Source organism: Mytilus californianus, unplaced genomic scaffold (genome assembly GCF_021869535.1).
Source record: "Mytilus californianus isolate M0D057914Y unplaced genomic scaffold, xbMytCali1.0.p SCAF_8, whole genome shotgun sequence".
In the NCBI taxonomy this organism is placed as follows: domain Eukaryota; kingdom Metazoa; phylum Mollusca; class Bivalvia; order Mytilida; family Mytilidae; genus Mytilus; species Mytilus californianus.
The window spans coordinates 63,057,941-63,076,198 of NW_026262734.1; the positions used below are offsets into that span (position 1 = coordinate 63,057,941).

At 31.5% G+C, this 18,258-nt stretch overlaps 1 protein-coding gene across 2 annotated transcripts in view; it reads left to right on the top strand.

The window, feature by feature from the left end:
* Positions 1-592: 592 nt before the first annotated feature.
* LOC127710973 (26S proteasome non-ATPase regulatory subunit 10-like) overlaps positions 593-18,258 on the top strand; it is a 70,386-nt gene continuing 52,720 nt past the window's right edge. The window contains exons 1-5 of one of the 2 annotated variants that reach the window (XM_052216916.1): positions 593-899; positions 4,238-4,470; positions 6,474-6,706; positions 8,755-8,824; positions 10,104-10,955. In XM_052216916.1, the coding sequence (XP_052072876.1) occupies positions 4,239-4,470; positions 6,474-6,706; positions 8,755-8,824; positions 10,104-10,876 (1,308 nt within the window). In that variant the 5' untranslated portion in view covers positions 593-899; position 4,238 and the 3' untranslated portion in view covers positions 10,877-10,955. Of the gene's footprint in view, positions 900-4,237; positions 4,471-6,473; positions 6,707-8,754; positions 8,825-10,103; positions 10,956-18,258 lie in introns of those variants that run through there. The other variant, XM_052216917.1, reaches the window with a different exon arrangement.

The following is an 18,258-nucleotide window of genomic DNA, read 5'->3' on the forward strand; positions in this document are numbered from 1 at the left end:
TTACAATTTTGATAACCGGAGACATTTATTTCATTTCAAACACGAATGAATTGTTTAGAAATAAAATCAGTTACGGACATCAATATTTCCAGTTACGTATATCATGGACAATTTATTTACTTCAGTTACCCATAATATCATCGCGATATTTTGGACGGCAGTTTTCGCTATTTAGCGGTTGTTCTATGACAAACCACTTAGTATTTCAGTTTAAAATTTGATAATACGTTAAAAAAGACACAAAATACCGAAGAATAATACATAATTATAACAGAATTGACCAAAGAAATATTGACCAGAAACATTGTCAGCCATCTTTGGATATACGTAACTGCAGTTACGGATATTACATTTACCCCAGTGATGTATACGGCAGATATGGGGACATTAAATCTGATGCCTTGTCTTGGCTGCTCTTTACATGCATGTAAAACAATCATTCCAACAACTCTTAAAGGATAGGTTGCAAGATAAATTATCCATCCCTATTTTGTTACTTTATTTTCTGGTCCTGAATTTGTCAATGAATGAAATATCCGCCACTTGGCGTTAAACGAGCACTAATCAATCATCAATGAGTGTATCTCCACGCGTATAAATTATGCAACAGTAGATTATATTTCTCAAAACGAAAGTAAATAATCATGTAAGACGTGGATGTCGAAATTAATGAGATATCGTCCAATATTTGTAAATGATTTAGTCAAAGCAGTATTAAGTACCTCATTACGTAAATAAGCACAACGTGAGTTTTAGAAAGACACTAAATTGATATAAGATCATATAAGGCCGCTGTGTTATCTGCATTGCTGTTCATTGAAAAAATCTAATATTCATGATTCTTTGCGTGATTCTTTGCATAAGTGCGGAAATGCAAATCCTGATGAATGCTAATATAGGTAAGTCAACATTTATTATAAGAATGCCTTAAGTGAAATTCTCACAGAGAAAAGTTGTAAAACAGATATTTTTTCCTTGTTTTCAATGTTTTTGTCGAGCTATAAATAAATTTAAATCAATACTCGCTAAAGCATATGAATAGGTTATTACGTATATATGTTATATTTATAGAATACATGTGTCCCATTTCTTTGTTGTCTGAAATATATAGATATGATTTCATTGAAATTTAAAGCTTTTGTACATTGTTGTAATTAATAATAAATAATCAAGGAAGGCTTTATAGAATTGTTCCTTTGTTCTATAAAAAGAAATACTTGGGTTGGCTACTACTGATGTTAGATTTATAGTTACAAAAGCGTTTGTTTATTTACAAATGTGCGTATACGGTTCTTGACGCACAGAAAAAAATGATTATATAAGAATAATTATATTTGTCAATCATCTTTAATACACGAACAATTGCTGTCAACATTTAGCAAAGGGTCATGTCTCAGATAGGTTGTTAAATGTCACAAGGAAATTATGAAGAGAGATAACTAGAAGCCGTGTTAAAGTAAATTAAATTTCGGATCTATTCGGTCAAAGGTCTATCTTATGACTGAGTATTCATATATAAGTACAACTATATGACTTTGATTGGCAAACCATTTAAATATTTTTAATATATATTCTTTAACAATATTACACAAGGACAATGAAAACTACGGGAATGTAGCTTCATAGCTTTAAACATGAAAATTAATTTTGTTGCGCAAACATGTGTTTGAATGCTTATACCTCTTCTTTAGCTCTCACACAATGCAGTGAAGCACAAGGTGCAAAACACTCAAAGTATTTACTGCAATGAAAATAACTAAATAATAATGACAAAACAACTGTAGAAATAATGGAAGAAATGACGAGTTACGAGTATTTGCAGACAACTCTGTAGTTTGTTTCGTTTAAGATACTTTAGTATCACTTCATATTCACCTTAAAAACAGAAACAGAAGCTACATGAGCAAACCATTAATAAGCAGTTATATCGTTCAGTGAATATAATACTATAATACTTATAGAAGAGAAACAGTTTATAAAAGAAACAAAAACACCGGATAATACAAACAATGATAACATTAACGGTACCAATTTTACTGCACCAGATGAGCATTTCGACAATTAATCCCAAAGAGACAACAACCCGACCATAAAGCAGACAACAGCCGAAGGCCACCAATGGGTCTTCTATGCACCGAGAAACTCCCGCACCCGGAGGCGTCCTTCAGCTGGCCCCTTAACAAATATGTATACTAGTTCAGTGATAATGGACGTCATACTAAACTCCAAATTATACACAGGAAACTAAAATCAAAAATGATACAAGACTAACAAAGGCCAGAGGCTCCTGACTTGGGACAGGCGCAAAAATGCGGCGGGGTTAAACATGTTTAAAGGTCATTTCAGTGATGCTCGAGGCCTAAATATTAAATAAAAACGTTTATGAGCTGGTATAACCAAAGAGATATAGCCAAATATGGTCAAGGAATCAGAGTTGTGCATGAGGGAAATTTCAATCTAAAAATATCCGTATATCATGTATGCAGGTTGAAATAACATAGGATTTACGTATCTCCAAATCAATACATGAAGGTAAAATTCATGAAAATGATTTTGGGATCAGGTAAATTCATCAAATACGTTCGAAACCAAAAGGATGGATATCCAAATATATACATAATTAAAAGCCAGAATGGCCTAAAAGATGCCGAAATCGTTTTTGGTTAACTCTGCAACAATGGATTTAAATATCAGTTATGTACAGTTACATAAACAATTAATTAATAAATAAAACAAAAAAGTCACCAGGAAAACATTGTTTAAATGACTTGCTGCATTTATTACGCAGATGATTCTTTGGGATTAACAGGCAAAAAACAGTGACACAAACTCAGTATCATATCGATTTTATGTAAGATGTCTGCTTCATATCTTGACCTTTTCCCTCGATATTGATACAGATGGACGACTTTAATCTATCATCTTTGACAATCGTGATTACTTCAGTTTTCCAATTGTCAACTTCCCATTTATCAATAATGATATATATATATATATATATATATATATATACCCCTATTCCGTCGTAGTGTTTTTACATATCTCAGTTAATAAGTTACGCACGTGCATGTTCACACTATTCGGGCGTCGTTTAAAGGGATTTGACCCTTACACAAAAACTGTTCTAAAAGAGTTATAAGGATGAACGACTGAAATCAACGCTTCAAAAGTATTGCGGTAACCATCACGAATTGGTTGTCCGATATGATGCGTTGGTGTCTCAACTCACTAGCGACAAGTTTTACCGGTCTTTTGATACCAGTATAGCCGTCTGATTTGTATTTGAACGATTGTGACCTTTTCCCAATTGTAATATTTTGACTGAGTGTGGATTCGCATGGCGGCAAATGCATGCATAGCATAAGACGCTTACATAGCAAGAGACGCTTACACTGTCGACGCATGCATAGCAGAAGACGCTTACACTGTTGACGCACTCGGTCTCCCTCATTTTGTGCTTGTTACTTTTATTTTTCTCTTCTCAATCGATTTACGTGATATGAACATCGGTAATCTACTGTCACCTTCATTCAGTGTGCAATAATTATGAGTTTCGTCTGTTGATTGTTTGTTTTTACTGGGCTTTTGAACAACGTTAAGACGATTGTATATGAGAAACACCCTGCGTTATAGAACAACGAAAACTACATACAAAAACAAAAAGGCACCATTACCATTAATCAGGGACCATATAAAGACAAAAAATATCATTAAAATGAAAGGTGGCCTATATTTACCATTTTCTACAGAAGGAAATGCCTGTACCAAGTCAGGAATATGACAGTTGTTTTGATGTGTTTGAGCTTTTGCTTTTTGCCATTTGATAAGGGACTTTCCGTTTTGAATTTTCCTTGGAGTTCGGTATTTTTGTTATTTTACTTTTTACTATATGAGATCCTATTCCAAATTTTGGTGAAAATATTTTGACCAGGTTCTAAAGTGTGTGTTTCTGTTTGTGTTCTAATTGTCACAGTTTTACATTGTATATGAAAAAAAAATAAATATAATGCAGCACTTATTGCTATTATTTTAATATTTCCTGTAAATAGCAAAATTCCCCTCGACAGAAAATGGTTGCAGGGTTAATGACACAGGAGAACACTTTTACGAACAAGATACTATACATTCCTCACAGTCAAGAAAATAAAGTTATGACATCGTAAAGTTTTTAGCTTTTATTCATACTGTTTACAAAAGATACACGTTTTAGAAATTTTTTTATTTCCTTTTTTTACAGAATGACAGCAGCATCTAAGCCTTTGGCTTCAAAGGAGGAGAAAAACTTTCTGAGGCTTTCCCTTCTTTTGTTTAAATTATCTTTTTCGGCTGTTAAATTTATCTTCGACCAAGAATTTTGCCCAGAAACGCTACAAAAAGAAATCTCCAAGAAAAAGAACTGGGATATACTTTTTAATCTAAAGAAGAAGAAAACGATTAGTGGACCTCAATGGGATTCTCTTTTTCCACCAAGTATGTATTTTTTCAATATAATGTAAATTCGATCAACAGAAAAATATATACAAATCAGTATAACAGATTGAAACGAATATAAACAAGTTTAACTATAATTACAGTATTGAAAGGAGAAAAAAATGTGTTTTACTTCTGAGAACTACGGATTCAGCTGCTCAGGAATAATTGAAAACATAAACAGTCGAAAGTTGTTTTGTTTTGCAAATGACAGATCACACACTATATCTGGAAGCCAAAAAATAATAAACTATACTGAATACATGGAATACTATAGATTGAGCATCGCCAAACCCAATAATGAAAAGGGGAAACTCAGGTGATCCGGAAGGGACAGCAATTCATTCTTAACTAGTTATTCCCGTGATGTTACTGCCGATTAGGCATTATTAGTGGTCACATTGTTAGTGACATAACATGGGAGGGGGAAAAGGTTTTTGGATCAGTAGTTAACCAGTAAATAAGCAAATGCTTTCAGTTTTAAGGTATTATCAGATTAAATAATTATGTGCAAGTAGGTCAATATCAACACACCCAATTTTCAATTTGACTTCAAAATAAACGACAAGAGTCAAAAGTTTTACAAGTCAAAATTATTACATTAATTTCAATCTTAATCAAAAAGTAGCCAAAAGTAGTTTACATCAGAATGTTTGAACTTGAGTTCTATGAAAATTAAGATAACAACAAATGAACCGATAATTGTAATATGTTATAAATCATTTAGCCTCACCAAACCATATTCTGACATATTTTCAGAGATTGTAAATATTTTCAGAGATTGTAAAATCTATTAATGCAAATTATTACAGAGCTAAACTTGAAATGAGTAACACGATAGGTGCCATTAGTAAAGAAGGAACGGCTTATCCGTCTGGAGAGGTTGAGTTCATCCGAGTTTGTAAGATTAACTTGAATGTTTGTTTGAATTTTTTAGTCAGTTGTGTTATATGTCTGTGATGTATATTTACACAGTTTTGTCTGCTGGATCAAAATTATTGTCACATTAACCTATTTGGAAAAATGAGTTAGCTATAAAACCAGGTTTAACCCACCATTATCTTCGGAAAATGCCTGTAACAAGTCAAGAATAAGGCAGTTGTTTTTCACTTATTCCGTTTATTGATAGAGGTTTTTTTTTTTCAGTATTTATGGACTTCCCTTTTTTAATTTGCCTTGGAGTTTTTTGTTATAATTTTTTTGATAGGGTTCTAGCTGCTCAGTCTTCAGTGTGGTGTTTTGTGTACTATTGTTTGTCTATTCTTCGGATTTTTTTTCATGGGGTTGTCAGTTGAACTTATTTTTTTTCTTTACCCCTTTGGTATATCCGATATCTTTAAACTTCAAATTATTTTCGTCTTCAAATACTGTTCTTTGGATTAATTATTGTTAAATTATTATTTAAAAATTATAACTTCATGCCAGTAATCAGTAATCCACCAAATTCTTGTTTATTGTTTAAATTTTAAATGTCGCGATATAAATGTCTTGTGAAGATTAAACATTGTTTGAATCGATGCAATTCGAGTTTGTTGGTTATCATTATATGAGAAGACTTGCAAAAAATTGATAAACACTAGTGTTTTTTTTTCCGACAATATTTTGGTCGAGATATTGATTACTTATACATTTAGAAATTATTAAGAACCTAAGATTTCAGCACCATCAGACAAATTTTATCTTAGATGGATTTGGATTTTCTTTTTGTTTCCTTTTTGGTCATATAGCTACTCATGTATTAAAGTACTAATGCATTGTGGACTTTCGATTATTTTGCTTTCAGCGTTCCCCATGAAGGTAAATCTAGAAAAAGTGTTTCGGAAGCACTTTTAAAGTTCTTATTTGTATTAATGTAACTGCAAATTGGTTCCGTAGAGTATCTTTTCAAGTAATAAATCTTAGAAAAGTAAAATTAGAATGAACACACATTATTCAGAAATGTGTAATCTAAAATCATTTATTGAAGATCTCATGTTGAAATAGCCTTGTATACTTTTTTTCAGAAGGATTAGAACTTCAGTCTTCAAACCTTGATATTACATTAATGATATGCCTACTAAGAAATCTGGCAGCCATCGATGTCTATGACCGTCAACCGCGGGTAGACTATAACATTGACTTCAGTGTAGGAACGGCGATATCTACAATTAAATTTTACAGAAACAAGTTAGCGCATATAGATAATTGTTCTGTATCAGATCTTACATTCAACGAAATGTTTGATGATGTAGCTAAGGTCTGTATCTGTTAAGTACCTACTAATTATATTTGCATTAACATTTTCTAATTGCTTGTAAACATACATGCACGCTATATTCTCTCTGAGCGACAAGAAGGTCTAGATTTAAAATAATACTGGTATTAAGGAAATATCAAAGATGATGTATGTTTACACAGTTTTGGCTGCTCGATCCCAGTTATTGTCCCATTAACCTATAATGTCTGCATGAGTTGCTCATCCAATTGTGTCAGTAAAACGGAACTATAAACAACTGTTATATAAGCGGGAAAAAAGCTGGTTAAACCCATCATTTTCCTCGTAAAATGCCTGTACAAAGTCAGGAAGATGGCAGTTGCTTTCTACTTGTTCCGTTGGTTAATAGCGTTTGATTTTGTCAGTTTTTATGGACTTCCCTTTTTTGAATTTGTTTTGGAGTGCAATACCTTTTTTTACTGAAACTCTAGATCTATATTGTATAATGTAGTTCAAATGAAAATGTACACAGTTGTGTAACTGGTGTTTGAATTGGTTGGTATATTGCAAATGAATGCACGAGGTTAGAGCATCAGTTAACTACTGCTACCTCTGGTTTATGTGCATAAACATATTGTGAAATTTTTATTTGTTTTGGTAATAGATTTCTTTTTCGGCACGGAAAATACCGTAAGAAGTAACCAGGACTAATTGTGTTTCTTCAAATTTTACTTGAATCTGATTTTATTCACCATAACGAAAGCAAACACAAATAAACACAACAGTCATCAAAATAATGTAGGAAAATTAATGACTGATTAGCTAGTAACACACACTGGTGGATAAATTCAGGTGCGTCAGATGGATCAACAAATGTAGTTGCACTCATAAGAATTATCAATAATTTAGAAAATATATAAATTAATAAGTTGTATCTCAGGCGCTTTTCTGAAATCATATTCATCAGGAAAGCTCAAAACCACATTATGGAGAACCGATGATGTATAAATACGTAAAGATAAAAAAGGACATTTAATAGATAGCAAAAACTATCTTAGGTAAGATTGTCTGCGGAAGATGAAACCTTAGTTTCTAGGTAAATTGTAAATTTTTCAACGGAAATGCCAGAAAAGCAATATATGCCATTTAAAGATATTCATTTAAGTACACAACAAATACAGCAAAACACCTTAGGGAAAAGACCACTCAAGGTTCACTTCTGGCATATGGCTTTAAATTTCAACTGAACATAAAATATTGAAAAGGCTACAACTTAGTTATAAAATGGATCTATTTCAAAAGCCTTTATCCGAAGTAAAAGAAATGTCTTCATGAGAGTACATTATAGGCTCCAAAGTCAGCATATTTTGGAGATTTGCCAAAATACGATGATTTTGTGCATCTTTTAAACTTAAAAGCTTTAGAAACACCTTGGCTACTACCTACGATCCAAAATGTGTTGTAACCAAAAGGTGCCAAGGTTAATATTGAATCCCAGGACACAAACAAATTCTGGATCAGGGATGGCGGCTAAAGTAAATTATGCTAAAAAGTGTCATAAATTATGGACAAATTGGACCAAAACTAACGCTACAACACAAATCATGCATACATAGGGGTCATAACTGCGTTATTTATAATGTGGGGTGCCTAACAGATTTGTTGATCTATAAAACATGAAATCTTAGGGCCAATTGTAACCCTTCGTGAACCTACTCCCCTTTAACAATCCTTACATGATATTTGCTTAGTTTTACTTTATTAAAGTTTTGTTTTATTCTTTCTAATTGATGTTATTTTATTTTACTATTGGCTTGTTTTCTTGGTTTGTTTAGTTTTGTTTTGTTTCGTTTCGTTTTGTTTATAATTTATTTTATTGCTTGCCTTTGTTGTTGTTTTTAATGGTATTTTTCTTCTTTTAAGGTTTGAAGATTTTCGTGACTGTGTGTTTCATTTTAATTTATATAGATAGCTTAGGTTTTATTTGTTTGGGTTTGGACCAATAATTAAGTTTAGTCATAAAAGTTCAGAATTTTTAGAATGATAGTTTTGTCTCTTAGAGGTTATGTTTTCTCTTGTTAATATTTCAGGCTATTGTCAAACTAAATCCAGCTCTAGGCATAGAATGTGATCCAATTAGGCATGGAACATTTGATAAAAGTAAGTTTAAACAATATCACACAAAAGTCAAAGCACTACGAGATTTCCAAAAATATCAAGGATATGCGATATAATAGCACAAGTGAAGCAAACAAAATGGAAGTTTAGAGGATTCGAAAAATTGATTAGTGTACATAGAATGGTAAAAATCTTTAATTGACTAATACAGAATATAAGGGATTAATTGTGATTCAATATCAGGAATTCAATAACAAATATTTGCAATAATATTGTTATGGGTATATAATTTAAAAAGCAAATATGACAAATATCTCTTTTCTTTTACCTCATCTCACCGGACACTAATACGAGTACATGTTATTACGGAATCGGTTTCATTTTCCAATTTTCTTGTTAATCAATTAAGTTATATAATCTGGTATTTTTGATTGATTTACAAACGGTCTTTCTTTCGGATTTTCCGTATCTCCTAACTCTTTTAAGATACGCAAAAAAGTATTTGCATCGTAATACAATTACCAATTTTCCATCACAATGTTCAAGATAATTATAAGATCACCGTTAAAAATCATAACACTCAGAACAAAGCAGGGGCAAATATCGAAAGTTACCATGTAAGCGACAAAGAAAGACGAAAAAACAAACAAACAAACAAAAGACAAAACAAATTTGAACAACTTCAAATAGACATAGATAATCATTAACCGAACAATAAACCGGAATATAAACTTGTTTATTTTGAACAAGTTAATAACGACTAACACACAGCAATGAAAACGCATGTTTGGACAATACAAATTAGTAATACTACGAGAGTGAGAGAAAAAAAAACATTATACACAGTGATGTCAATTAGAAACAGAAAAAATAGAAATATATGAAATATACATTATAAAGATAAGGAGATGGGGTATGATTGCCAATGAGCAAAATATCCACCAGAGCTCAAATGAAGTCAATGTAAGCAGTTATAGGCAACCGTACGACCTTCAACAATGAGAAAACCCCATACCAAATAGTCGGCTATAAAAACCCCGACATGACAAATGTGAAACAATTCCAATGATAAAACTAACGGCCTGATTTTAAACAAAACAATTTACGCAAAACACATATGACAGACATAAACCATATAAAATCACTGAACTACAGGCTCTTGACTTTGGACAGGCATTTAAAGATTGTGACGGTGTCAAACATGTTTGTGAACGCTCAATCCTCCCCTAACCTAGGACATTGGTATAACAGCACAACAACAAAAATAAACTGTTTATTAGTTGCAATTGTTTAACTCACAATGTGTTTTTAACCTGTACAGACTTAGGAATCTTAACAGTATTGCACGAAGTGTGCCATGATGGAAATTACGAATTGGCAAAATCGTTGATATTACAAGGATTGCCGGTAAATGAGGAGAACTATTTTGGTTTAACCCCGCTTCATTTAGCATCACACGAAGGTCATACAAATATAGTTAAACTTTTACTCGACAATGGGGCTACAGCTGTCGTCAACAAAGGAAATATAAACGGATCAAGGCCATTGCATTTTGCATCTCACGAGGGTCATAAAGAGATTGTAGAAATTTTGCTTCAGCACGGAGCAGATATACATCAAGGAAATAACAATCAATCAAAACCTATACATTTGGCAACTCATGAAAATCATATCGATATTGTGAAATTTTTGATTGAAAGTGACGCAAACGTCAACGACATCAATAAGAACGGTTCCACCCCACTGCATTTGGCAAGTTATAATAATCTTACAGAAATGGCAGAGTTCCTGATTAAAAATGGCGCGGACATAAACAGAGCAAAACTGGACAAACGTACGCCATTACATGTTGCTTGTAGAGCTGGTAACCCTGGAATTGTTAGTCTATTGGTCAGAAATAAGGCATTGGTGGATCAAAGAGATAAAGATGGCCGAACATCTTTATTTTATGCCAAAGACAATGGAAACATAGAAATAATCTCAATTTTACAGACAATGGATCATTCTGCAGAAAATGATCAAAATGCATTTTATATGTTTATGTTTTTCTCATGTGTGATCATTATTTGCGGTGTATTGAAGCGCTATGTTTAAAAAAAAACTCGCTATTTGTAATAAAAAAAAGATCATTACAACATGTAACAATAGTGTTAATATAAACAATTCTCTTCAGCTTTGTACTTTAATTTGCCTTTTAAACTTTATTGTTTGAGAATCACCGATGAGTATTTTGTAGATGAAACGCGCGTCTGGCGTTCAAAATTTCAATCCTGGTATCTATGATGAGATTATATAGAACATATGACACGAACTGAAATAAAAGCGAATGGATTAAATGGTTTTTTGTTGCATAGTTTTATTTTGATGGAATATTCACACACAAAAAAACTTCTGATTAGAAAATAATTTATACAATTATACTTTGTATTGATTGAATCAAAAATGTGTAAAACGGTTTTTTTTTTTTTTTATAAATAATTGAAAAGAAAAAAAAGATTATGTAGTATCAATTCATGATATACAATCTATTAACACACATGAAAAAAGCAAAAGCAAAAGAACAGCGCTTTTCTTGATGTTTTTCAACTTGAAGTTGCATTCTTAAATGTTATATGAGGAAGTACGAATGAGAAAAAAATCGGAATGTTCTGCTATTGTACTGCTATTTGAATGACGTTTCAAAATTAAAAGTTTAAATGTACCAAACGTAATAGTTCGTATAAAACATGTAATTAATTTAAGCATCGGAACTGAACATTAGATTTCAAGTTTATGTATTCCACACAGTAGCTTTTATTGTGTATGAATGTATTTAACCATTTCCTTTTGCTATCGTGTCACAACGGCAATACAGTATTAGGAGATTCCCATATGCATATTGTTGTTTCGTCCTATTATCATGACAGATCAATAAGTTCACATGACAAACCGATGACGCGAGAATTATAGAAGACGACAAAGTCAACACATTGTGAACGCCGGTAACCATACTCTTTAAGAGTTATTTCTAGGTCATAATGATACATTTTTAGGAAAAATATCTGTTGAACTATGTTATTTAAGGAATAACTGTAACATTTTTTCTGTCTATGAAAAAATAACATCAAAAATGTGGTGCACACTGAATAACCCGCATAGCGGGTTATTTAAAAGTGTGCACCACATTTTTATGTTATTTCGAATACTAGTAGACAGAAAAAAATATTACAGTCATTTCTTATTATTTAATTCTTAATTCCATTTTAAACCTGAATAAATCATGAAAAAACGTTGATGACGTCAAGGTCACATGAAAAAATTATGACTATGAGCTGATTAACAAAACAGCGTCAGCCAATTGGAAGACGCGTTACATCCAAAATTAAATTATTTGAGATATACATGCAAATACTAAATGTCTTATTTTCTTTATTTATCAAGATAGATTGATACACTGAAATTTAAAAGAAATATCTATATTTTCGTCTTACTGATAAAGAAGTTGTAAGAAATATCTATATTTTCGTCATACTGATAAAGAAGTTGTAAGAAAATTAATGTACATACACAATTTAAAGCTCTATCTAGGCCTTAACTTTGAATATGTATGTGAGGTCTTCTTTATTTCTTCGCATTAAATGTTTACATCGGAATCAGGTCTGCTTGAATTGCCTAGTGGGTGAACTTGCAAAATGCTCGTTTTGGTGCATATCAATCGATTTTGTTTGAATTTTTTCCCTGAACTTCTTTCATTTAGCCGCACACAAACTGATGACATGTTCCTTAAAAGTGTACAGCTAGTAGAAAAATACATTCACTCGCGGAATTAATCACAAAGCAACATTTTAAACGAATTTTACACAAAGCTTTTATAACCATCGTTTGCTATATAAGGATGGAAATGCTATGAAAATTTTGTATTAAATCCAATTTATTGTTCTTGTTACTATTTACCATAAAGTTTGCTAAATACTAAAAATATGTCCATCTAATGCATTCAAATTTAGGTTTTTGGTTGCGTGTGAACTCGATGGAAGGTAATTCAAAAACATGCGTTCAGAAATCTTAGTATACCTTTTGAACAGAGACGAATAATAAAACAGACAAATTTGAAATATCGTTAGGCTATAATGACTAAATTATATAATTTTAAACCATTTGTATGACAAAAAGAAGCTAAATCTTATTTTTTATTGTCATAAACGTATTTTGTTATGAAAGAAAAAAGTGACTTATTAGAAAGTGCTAGAAATTGTCCTCGATCTGCTACATCCCAACTTTATCGATAAAAACGATAAGACAATCTTCCTTTTGTTTGGTATAAAAAGATTCTGCCTAAAAAGAGAGCAAAGCGCTTTGTCTTCGAAAAGAAGTATAGTTGTTTCCTTCTTAATGCAGGATTTATGTTTCAGATCGAAACAAAATAATTGCTCTTTTAGAACAAGTAGAAGGAAGCATTGATGCTATAAGTGTATAAGTGTAAGCGGCTTTTTCCTTATGGTTATTTCATTTTTTATTTTTTGAATGGGTCAGAATTTTAGAATTTTATCTGCTGTATGCATCTTCAATAAAATGCAATAGAACTGTTGTTTTCCGGTAATGATAAAGAAGAAAAACCAATAAATAATTTTAAATTGATGAAATTACAGAATAATTGAAAATGATGTCCCCCATAAATTAAAAACATTCTTATATACTAGAACACACCCGCGGTCTGTGACTGAATTAATTTACCTACGCCTTATTTTTAGCCTGTATTTTTAGTATTCGTATGATCATCTGATAAAGTCATGCTGATTATAAGTTGTACAGTTTTCTCTGCTTTCAAAATCTTTCTGTTTGAACCCGGCCTTGTTTTCTTACTATAACCGGAAACTACATTTGACATGTGCTATTGGTATCGGTATCGCATTCTACCCGGAATTTGTTAATTATTGGTAATATTAATTATGTGGAAAACAATAGGGCCTGCTATGGTGAAATGTGTCATCAACACCATTGTCCTCTATTAGTTATTAGTTATACATAAAGTTGAATTCTTTGATTCGTATTTTGTACGTCATGCCGGCTAACAAATTGGACCTCGTTATTTTAGTAGTAAAGATTTTCCGACTGAACATAAAACGTAATGAAACAATGCAAAACAAAAAAGGAAATATGTCTATATGTTGAAATTTTACGTATTAGCGTTCATGTCATGACGTCATCAATTAACACACATTTCAATTTTTCACAAAGAGTCAATGATAACAGCTAAATTTCCATGTTCTTTTACATTGGAAACATAGAGCGCAGGCGTCGACACAAAAATATTTCATTTCATTGTTTGTTATAACATTTTACCTATCTCACTTGAATAGTTAGCTTATCGAAGCCTGTGCTGTATGTTTTTCAGGCCTAAACGTGGTTAAAATAAAGAGAATTTTGTCACATTTCACCAAAATCTCTACTAATTGCCTCTTTGAGTTTTCAATTTTGACGGTTTATAAGAAAAGCTATACAATAAAGTTCTATTTCACTTTCTAACGTTTTCACCAACTTGAAACATTTTTAATTTTGATACAATAGACCTAATATTCGGGGCCGAATATGGCTCTTACCCAACACACTTCTTTATTAGGAACGTCCAAGAGAAGGTCGTACCTTCATGTTAGAACTTTAAGTGCTTATTGTATTATTTAATTCACGCACGCACTACATATTCGTATATTGTTAATATGTATAAAAAATTATGTTCTCTCTAACATTTTGATTTTACGGGAATAAAGCCTTAATTCATTCGATCATCTCTGTAATCTTTAGCCACAACTTGTTTATAGATAATAAGAAGATGTGGTATGAGTGCCAATGAGACAACTATCCATCCAAGTCACAATTTATAAAAGTAAACCATTATAGGTCAAAGTACTGTCTTCAACACGGAGTCTTGGCTCACATCGCAAAGTAAGCTATAAAGGGCCCGAAAAATTACTAGTGTAAAACCATTCAAACGGGAAAACCAACGGTAGACTTGATGTGATTTACAGCTTAGCATATGCTATAGGCATCAATCCTTTCTATTGTTAAAGACCTATTTTGAACTATAGATATTTTAATGATTTTTGGATAGGTTGCTGTGTCATTTCATTATAGTTTTATTCACTTAAAAAAATTCACGAAACTGAAATAAAATATGTTTTCTTCTACCATCCATTTTTTTATGTAACCATAGAATTGGTATTGGCATTAAAGGTTTATGAGCATGGATAACTTAAATGTTTGTATTGTACGACGGCAAAATGTTTTTCTATACGATATGCGAGCATTCACTGATACTGTTTTTATTCTGTATTCTTTTACTTGTATCGATGGTTTTTGTTGTCTGTAATACCGGTATTATCGAGATATGTCTTTTTTAACTGATTTTTATAACATATGTTCTCATTTGTCATTCCATTGAGAACTTCCTTCGACCTACACAAAATCTTACCTCTTTAAATATTGGACCATTTTCTGTGCATGGCCCTGTTCATAACGCTTGAAATGTTATTATTTTAAGAGTATGTTATATCAAATAATATGATATTCTTGATAAAATAATATATATCTTCCTTAGGCAACATTTGCCAGAAAAATATTTAGACTATTCTGATTAGGCCTCTCTAGCTTGTGATCGCGAACATTTTGCTGTCCAAAATTTTAGTTTCCAGCTTACTTAATGAAGATTATGTCAGAAACATGTGACGTGTTGCAAGAAATTTAGTATCTTACACACTGCTTTTCGATGTAAAAAATAAATCATGGAAATGAGGGCCGTATGGTAGTTTATGGATCGTCATCCATTGTTTACAAAGGGTTTGGGTGAGATAAACAAACTGTCCATAACTACCGTTTGTCCCCCGAGGTGATATGAACTTTTTGTTATAGTATTTATCGCTGTTACTGTTAACAACGCAATTTTTGTCTTTCCTCAAATCCGAATTTCAATTTCAAAATACTTTTTACACTTTAATGTCCTATTCAAACGACGTAAAACATTTTCAAAATCAATGTTCATATTCTGAAACATATAGCCAAGTTAAATAATTGTACAATCATTAACGTAGATCGGGGCTCTTCTGCCATTATTACGAATGTCTTTTTAAAGCAAAACATGCGTTGACTGATTTTTTTAAAAATTTGCCATATAAGGCACGATTACTTTGATAACATTACTTTCATTTTTAACGGAATGTGTAGTGAATTTACCTATTTTGTTTTGGTGCAAGAAAACGAGTTTTGTGATCCCGGTTATTCTTTTTTATTATTTGAAAGCACATTATAAAAATTTTCATCTGATATTTTATCTTATTTTATCGTTTGTTTTCTTTTAATTATCAAACAAAATTATTTGATTTTCCATGTACAATTTAAACCAAAAAATCAAGTAATTTTGTAAAACCTGCAGCATGACAAAACTCCGGGTTATCCATACTATCATATTTCTGATATAAAGCTTAATAAAGATTACATTTTGGCAAATTATTTAAAAAAAATACCTTAAGTGGAAAACATGTTTAAATTGTTTTTGGAAACGTTTTCTGTACACACTAAGAATGTTAAAATATAATATAGTCATCAGTCCATCTATACAATAAAATGACCATATGTGGTTCAATAGATAAATAGAAGCTAAACGATTACGCCCCATTATTTAACTACAGTCACTACGTTATAAAAAAAACGGATTATTCAATTAAAAATATTTCAGGATTGTCAACATTTATTAAAACGTTATAACTACACGTATAAATTAAGGTATAAGTTATGCAGCTACTGTCAAGTAACTATTAAAATTTAAATAAAACAACAATATTTACAGTCAATGAAAATTTCTATACTGTACAATACAATAATTTTATTTAATTTACAAGACAAAACATACAATATTAAACATGATTTCAATTACTTAGTAGATTAAAACATACAACATATGTACATTTATTAAGAAAAACACAGCATATCATATATTTGAGAATTAAAAAAAGCAGCATTATGGATTCTTCTTAGAACACAAAATTCCATATAATAGGAAGGGGGACAGCTCTTCGTTCATTTATTCAATGATGCATCTCTTTCTTGAGACAGGTGCCCTAATGGTTTGTGAATAAGATGTGCTAAGGAGCAAACTTGACTAGTTTTCATTAAAAAGTTTACTAAAATTCTTATTGTCATTATTTACATGTATTACCATTATGTCTTAAAAATCATGTTGGACTTCTTTCTTCGAACAAGCAAGGACAACATAATCTTCCATATTCCCTTCTCACAATTTTACTTGTAATCGTAAATATTAAAACGTTTAAAGAAAAATTGCACAATTCTAGTACTGTCAGTATGAAGTAGAGAACTTCACCCTCATCGATTAGAATCCCAGCATACATTAATGCACCAGAGATTCTACCAGGTACCATACATAGAAAGTAAACAGAACAAACTGCAATTACCATTTTAGTAAGTGATGCTTCTGTTTTAATTCTGTTTTTGTCGACAGAATTGACATTAAGTCTGTGAATAAGTCTATTGCTTCGAATAAGTCCACGAAGCAAAAAGATGTTGGTTACGAAAATGATACCGCAAGGAAGGCAACGAATTATGACAAAATATGGTATATAGGCATATTTTGTGAAGACTCTATAGCCGAAGAACTCTGTGGTAAATGGCCGGACTGCCCAAAAACACATAAATACAGAATAGCTTAAAACGTAAATCTTTATTGTTAATTTTGTGTTTCATTTTTCTCTATATTTTAATGGGTGTGTAATTGCAAAATATCTTTCAATCCCAATAACCATTGCACAAAGATAACTGCTATTCGTCAAAGCAGCAGCGATATAAACTGTAGAATAATACAGCTCCTTAAAGAGGTAAATTTGAAGAGGTATAGAAGCTATCATCGGAAGAACAAATATATCCAATATTGACATTATTGCAATGAAACAGTTCACGGATGTCCACTTTCTTTTTCTCAATAAGATTAAAAATGTCGTCAAGTTACTTGTGATGCCAACAACAACAATTGTCCAACAAAGAATAATATACCAAAGCGACATTGTAATGTGAATACGGGGATGTTTTGCGTTTATAGCGTCTGTCAAGTTTTCCATGGTTTAAGAGTTCGTATACAACGTAAGGAATTGTGCTAATCTTTCCAGGCTTTTAATAAATCAGTTTGAAATTAAATATTCAAATGCAACGTTATTACTCTTTTATCATGTTTATATACTTCCTACGCTTTTAAATATTTCAGATGGAACTTAATTAGCTTATTTAATTTAATTTAGCAGCACGGACACATCTAGTAGAAAAATGCTGTGACAAAGACAGCATATTTCTCTCTATCTATATATTTTTGTACTTGCTACCTTTTAATGAATATTCTATGAAACAAAATGTATCCTGTCAGTCATTTAAATCCAAACTTTATAATATTTTCTAGTTCAAAAGGATTAAAATTATAAATGAAAACGTAAACATCT